General features: G+C 26.7%; 1 protein-coding gene across 2 annotated transcripts in view; it reads right to left on the minus strand.

Moving 5' to 3' along the window:
• Positions 1-1934, minus strand: part of LOAG_18595 — a gene marked incomplete at its 5' end in the record, with an annotated part of 6812 nt that extends 4878 nt beyond the window's left edge. For both annotated transcript variants that reach the window (XM_020451256.1, XM_020451257.1), the window contains 2 exons: positions 1084-1178; positions 1842-1934. In XM_020451256.1, the coding sequence (XP_020304980.1) occupies positions 1084-1178; positions 1842-1934 (188 nt within the window). The remainder of the gene's footprint in view (positions 1-1083; positions 1179-1841) is intronic.
• Between the last annotated feature and the right edge of the window lie 5796 nt (positions 1935-7730).

Here is a 7730-nt window from a genome sequence, read left to right on the forward strand (position 1 = left end):
ATTTCAAAATTTCTGTTCTAAATGGAAATTACCGGATAGTAAAATTCATTGCAAAGAGTTGCTACTATCAGTTCAATTAGCCAAGGAAATAAAATCACAACATGATATAACTAAAATTAATTATTTTCTTATTTTTTTACAGAATAGCAATATTGTTTTGTTACTCCGTATGAATCGTTTTCTGATCACTACCTTACTGCATAATGAACCGAACTATACATGAACCTGATAGAACTTCTGATGCCAGTTTTTAACCTAACCTTCCCATTGAACCATAGTCCAGAAAACTGTAACTAGCGGGAAAAGACTGCATTTGTGGTTAATCTGATAATTTAGCAAAATATTTTCAGCAGGAAAAAATTCTTCAACGGATACTTTCACTTCCTCTTTAGCTTTTCGCAGCTTTAAAAAGTTCTAAATTGGAGAAAACTATTTTTCCGCTAGTCAAAGCACAGAAGAACAAATAGATTTAATATCCTTGCAATGAGTGACTAGTCGACTAAACATTTCAAATAAAGACTGAATAAACTAATATCGTGCTAATTAATGGAAAATAAATTCAGATTTTTGGTCTTTCTTTTCCAGATCGTTTTCGATCAAACAATTCCAATAAATTGTTTTAGAGTAATTAAAGAAGTGAATTAAAATAATAAGTAATTTAATGGGTTCGAAAGTTAACAGATTTTAAATTGGTAAACTAATTTTAGCACTTGAAATTATTATTCGTTCTTTTGAAATTGATATGATACGCAATTGGCAATGAGGTATCTATCAATTATTCCCTTTATTAAATGTTACATTGCCCGTTAAAAATTTCAATTAAAATGCTGATTTTCACGACCTAAAGTAACGCATAAGATAATGAAATGAAATATTCTATCTTCTTTTTTTCTCTAAGATTTTTCAACGATTAAAGAAAATTAGATTTTTACAAATGTCATGTAAGTTGTGAAATTATTTTGGATTGGAAACTTAAACTGTAAAGTATTATTCTTTGGTAGACAGCAAAAAATATTGCATATTTCTACAACGGCATCTTAAGCTATTTTAGATTGTCAAAATTTTAAATAAAATCAAACTAACATGTAAATAAGACACCAAACATTTCACAGCTTTACAGTCAATTACCGTGAAAATGAAAACAATCGGCTCTCTTGATGTGATTTCCGACACATTACCTGGATTATCATTAATTTTAAAACCATAAATTTCAAATATTTTTTCATTTATATGAAGCAAAAGGTTTTATGCATTTAGTTGCTGATGTTTTAACTACTTCCGTATATCCTTAATTCTATCATCGCCTTCCACCTCATCATTCAATGTTATAAAATCTGTTAGGTCCGAAAGATTGGGTTTTTTTCGAAAGGATGCTAGGTCTTCTTCAATTTCAAAATCAGTAGTATTATGAAATTGGGATATGAAGCTCAACAATGCATCAAAAACTTGAAACTGAGATTGGTTTATAGAAATGATAAGATAAGAAATATCAAAATTCAACGAAAGGTAAATCATTTACTTCCTAATTATAAAGTCTTATAAGCTAAGCTTAGCTTATCCTTTTTTGATGATGCAAGCATTAATTAAGATATTATTTCTGTATCAATTGTAAGCATTAGCATCATAAATTTAGCTTAGCAATTATACAAGTGAACTCATTGCACAACATTCAATATGAAAACTTATTTGTTTACTTTATTATTTGTGTATAAAATCACAATGTATTGGAAAAATCTAATGAAAATTCTCAATTACTTAATTTTTCTAGTAATTAGAAGAAGTAAAAAGTAAGCAACTAATAACGAAAAAAGAAAAAGAAAAGGAAGAAAAATGAGACAAACCAATAATGTGTTGTTCTGCATCAATTGATGTGCTGGCAATTAATTGAATAATATGATCCGTGAAATCCGACTTCTCACCGAAAATATACATCTTCAAATCAATATTTATTATCATCGGAATATTCCAATAAAAATGATATAAAAGAGGAGAAAGAAAGAAAGAAAGAAGGAAAGGATCTCCTTAAAATAATTCTCGTGCAAAGTCATGTCGAGAATGCAAAGCGACAATCTATGACGAGAATTTTCGAAAGCAAAAAGACGCAGAAAAAGAAGAATGAATGCAATGAGAAGAATATAGACTTAGAATGACAAATTTAGTTGTAAAGCATAAGGATTAATTGAATTTGATGGAATGCAAACCCAACCATACATAATGAGTTATCTCGCATCATTTCCATATCAATAATGACAATTAATAAAATAATTACTTCGTGACTTTATTTTAATAGGATCCCAATTTAAAAGTTCTCATATATGGGTAGTGATTTACAAAACGTCTAAAATTAAGTTATGACAGAGGATAGCTACCGGCAAGCACAAATTAATTCCGCAATATGAAGACAGCGGAAGAGATGACGATATATGCGAGTAATAAAGAACTGATAATAACTTCGTTTTAAAATGAGGCAGTAATTATATAATTTAATTGTATATGCAAATAAGTCTTAATTTTGCAACATCTCATATGTTTTATGCTAATTCTCGTACCCTCATATTACATGTAAAATTTAATGTTTCATTTTTTCACTTTAATCCAGAAATTAATCAAGTTTGATTTGTGTAAAAGATACTGCTAATGTTAACATACCTAAATGATTGATAATTCAGTAAAGTTTCCTTCGCAGGGATTTGTTGTTTTTTTTTTTTTTGAATTTTTTTCCCCCAAATTTTGTCATGATTTTTCAGCCTTAACTGAATAGTTGACATTTTAATTTAGGAGAATTTTTTAGCAGGAAAATTTTCTTAAAAAGTTTTTTTTTAAATTTAGAAGAAGTGTGCAATGACATATTTTCTAGACAAAAGTATAAAGAATTTTATTGTTCTTTCAACGAATCACAACGTTTCCACAGAAATATTATAAACTATTGTGTTCTTTATGAGATTTTCAACATACACATATATATATATATATATATATATATATAACATACACACATACACACACATGCATGCATATACACATATATATATATACATGTGTATACACAAACAGACACGCGCACACACACACACAAACACCCAAATTTATTGATGATTCCATTCCAAATTGATTATTAATTCCAGTTGATTCATTTACTTTGGCTGTTTACTTTTCCGACCATTCGTTTACTTTCAAGCTGACTGTTTGATTTAATTAGTATAATTTTGATTTTGGAAAATCTAAAAAAAAAAGGAATTAATAATTCATATCCAAGCATTGCTTACTTCGTGTTTTCTGTGACCGCTCAAAATCCCAATGACCGTTACTTGCCGTAGAAATTAATTTGAATTATTTTTTTTAAAGCACAAAATTAAGAAAACGTCAGCTCTAAAAAAAAAAGTCCACTTCAGCCGATGAAAATTCACTGCGGTTATAATATAAAAGTTCAGTTATATAATGCCATCAAAATAAAACATCCAAAAAATAATTTCAGAAATGTTACACATTTGAAAATGATGGAAATATTTAGGCCTTTTAATAGATAAAATTATTCAATGATTAATTATATATCTCTTTACAACTATTGCGAAAATATGTAATATTTTCATAATATAGAAAGATGTCAAAAAATAAAAACTATTTTTGCGTTGTCAAATATATCTCGGGATAATTAAATAAATCCATAAAAAGGGAATTTTCTGGTGCAGAAGTTGTCAAATATTAAGATTTGAAAAGTCTTATGCATTAAAAACTTTTCAACTTATTGTAAACATCTTATAATTTATCTACTTATCCTATTTCACTACAAAAAGAACTAGAATCATCGATATCAGTAATCAATATCCCATATTACGTCGTCGGCAATCAACTACTCAACTGTTCTATTTCACAACTAATCGCAACCCTGATTCAAATCAAGCAATCCCTTACAAGTGAATTAAGGAAGAATTATCTGTCTGATATAATATGACATGATATGATATGATATAATCTTTCAACTCTACCTGTAACATTCCCCGATATCTTATAATGTCTAATTAGAATATATTGTCTGTCATCCAATCAACTCCTATTATTATTATTTGGTTGCATGAAAGTTTCAGCTTTTGTGACAACAACAACAGGTTGTTCAATGTTGAGGATAAATATTATTAAGGTTCTTATCATTATATGATTGATATATTTATACTTTTAATGAAATTTCAAATCTTTCAATCATTTTAATTAGTTGGCCGGATAAAAATTGAAAAGAAATAAGACAAAGTCCGAATAAAATTCAATTTAATGAGAGAAATTATTAAAGGAAAAGTTATTATTTTGACAATACAATTAAATAATTATTCGAAAGATGGATATTGTTAACTCTTTTCTCTTTTTCCTTTCTCTCTCTCTTCTCTCTCTCTCTCCCTTTCTCTCCCTCTCTTTCTCTCTCTCCCCTTTCTCTCCCTCTCTTTCTCTCTCTCTCTCTCGTATTTCAAGATTAAGCAGTATTAAATCAATTCGATCAGTTTAATAGTTTAAAATTGTAACATTTCATTCTACTATTAAAAGAAATATATATATATATATATATATTTATCATAATTACACTATTATGACCATTCATCATTCATACATTCATTACATAGAACTTACACCGCGGGGAAAAATGACTGAGAGACTGCGGGGAAAATATAGAATGATAGAGAGATTGCAGGGGAAAATGATAAAGAAAACTGTGGGGGGGGGGGGGGAGGAAAAATGATAGAAAGATTGCGGGAGGAAAATGATAAGGTTTATTTGAAGCCAAATTTTTGATGAAATAATTTCGATAAGTTATACGAAAAATAGAAATAATTGGGTTTGAAAAACATTCAATAAAGGTATAATAAATTAAATATTATCTGGAAAAATTTTCAATGATATGATTAGGATAAATTAGATTGAATCAAAGTTTTCAAATATTGTTTAGATGGATTAAGCCAAGTTAGGCTGAATAAATTTTGAAATGAAATGATGGAAGAGGAATAAAAAAAAAAAAAAAAAAAGGAGAAATAAGGAAAGAAATAGGAAAAGAAAAGTTCGGTAAAAAAGAACTCTCTTCGATTATAATGAAAAATGTGAATAAATTAAATGGAAAGAAAAGTGCAAAATATTGAATAAAAAATTGGTGGAAGAGAAAAACGGAGAATGGAAGAGAAAAACGGAGAATGGAAGAGAAAAACGGAAAATGGAAAAGGAAAAAGGTAAGATGAAAAAGGAAAACGGAAAATGGAAAAGGAAAACGGAAAATGGAAGGGAAAAACTAAAAAGTTTGTATCGATATAGTGATGAATTGAAGAATTATGAATGTAAACTAATTTCATCCGATCGATAAATTTAATAGAAACAAAGTTTAACATAAAAATTTATTAAATTTAAGATAGAAAAATGTATTAGGATAAAGTGAACAATATTTCTATATCTTCTGACGGAAACAGAATAATGAAGTAATGTCAATTCCGATGAAATCTGATGGAAACTGAACGGTGATTCATCGAGAAGTAATGCCAATTCTGATGATATCTAATAGAAACCGAACGATGAATCCAAAAAGTAATGCCAATTCTGATGAAATCTGATGGAAGCGGAATGATGAATCCCAAAAGCAATTCAAATTCCGGTAAAATTTAATGAAAACGGAAATGATGAATCACAAACTGATAGAAACACAACGATAAATCCCAAAAGCAATTCCAGTTCCGACGAAATCTGATGGAAATCGGAACGATGAATTCTGTCTCCTTAAGAAAAAAAAAAAAAAAAAAGAAAAAAAAATGTCATTTCTGATAACTTCTGACGGAAGAGGAAAATGAATTTCAAAAGAAATATCCATTACTGCTAAATATTAGCATTACTAACAGATTCGTGTCAATTAAAGTTGTCAAATTTAAAATAATGATATTTTAAAAATGAAAATCTTTGATCTTTCCCGCACCCAATTGCTGTTCTTTAATCTGCTAGATGAAATTAATTTTGGAAAAAAAAAACTTCATAGAAGATTTTAGCTCATTTAATGAATTTTATTCAATAATTCTTTAGCAAATCTTTTTTTTTTTTTTTTAAGAAAAAATAAAAGAGAAAGTTAAGAATTGATTTTAATATTTTATCACACTAATACTTAGCTATAGAAAACAGGAAACGATTAGTTTGAGGGAAAAGCAACGAAATTGATGGTACTATTTCATCAATAAAGTTAATCCGGAATCTTAAATACGGAAAAAATTAGAAAAAGTAATACTTTTTGAAAAATGTTACAAATGAAGCAAAGTTAATTATACATTATTCTTACATTTTTTCTTCTTTTTTTTTTTGCAGCATATCTTCTCTTTTCAAATATTATTTGCATACTTTATTAAGGAAAGAAGGGAAAAAAAGCGAAGGAAATATTAGAAAACTAATGAAAGTTCAAATTTTTTTGCAGCATAAATAATTAAAATGGACGGATACAAATAAAAAAAAATAAAAACTAAAAATAAAAAAGTAAAAAAAAACCGGATGAATTCATCATTTTTTTTTTTTTTCAGAATGTCAACCTGATTTATCAAATATGCAATATTCGTTTAGAAACAAAATAAGCAAAAAAAAAAAATATTATTTTTCATCTATAATGAAAATGTTACACGTAACTAAAAATAATCAACGTGAATTACGACGTATCAGAATTGAATGTGAATTACGACGGATCAGAATTGAACGTGAAATATGACGCATCATCATTAAAACTGGAATATCATGATAATGTTACATTTAGCTAAAAATATTCAAAATGAATTATATAGCATTATGAAAATCTGATACCACACGTAACGTGAATTGTTACGTTGCCTTCTCTCATACGTGTTTTTGTGATATGTGACATATGGCAAAGATGGTTATAATCATTCATATGGTATGAAAAAATTTATTGTTACTGATAAAGAAAAAGAAAAAAATGTGAGAAATCTTTTTCTTCCCTAAAAGAAAATGGGAAAAAGAGTTTGTAATTTTCAAATTTGAAAAAACTATGAAATGAAGTAAACAATTTAAGATTTATTGTATTGCATATTCAGGACATATAAACACACACATGCACATATGCACTCACGTGCATGCACATGCATGCATGTATATATATATATATATATATATATATTTATACATAAATTTTTAATAACAATATAAAATTTTGTTCAAGCATTTCATTAATTATGATATAAAAGTACGAATAGCTATGTAACACACTCATCTACATATGTAATATAAATAATTAAATGAAATTTAAATACTGATACAAATTTTAATCAAATCATTTTAGTCATTGTGTGATAGGAAGTTGAAAAAGTAATATCAATAATGATTAATGGAAAAATATTCCCATGAATGATTGGTATTTAAAATTGAACAAATGTGAAAATTTTCGTTGTTTTTCAATTTATTCGTCTTTTTACAATTTTTCTTTTTTTGAATTTATATACAAAATAGGAAGGGAAAAGTTATATTTAAAAGAAAAAAAACGATTCGCTCTTTTATTTTCCTTTCATTTGTCTTTTTTTTAAAAAAACAAAATCTAAAGTGAAATAATAATAATAACAACAATAAGAATAATAATAATAATAATAATAATAATAGTAATAATAATAATAATAATAATAATAATAGTAATAATAATAATAATAATAATAATAATAATAATAATAATAATAATAATAATAATAATAATAATAATAATAATAATAATATAGAATAGT

Source organism: Loa loa, assembly GCF_000183805.2.
Source record: "Loa loa unplaced genomic scaffold supercont3.387, whole genome shotgun sequence".
Taxonomy (NCBI): Eukaryota; Metazoa; Nematoda; class Chromadorea; order Rhabditida; family Onchocercidae; genus Loa; species Loa loa.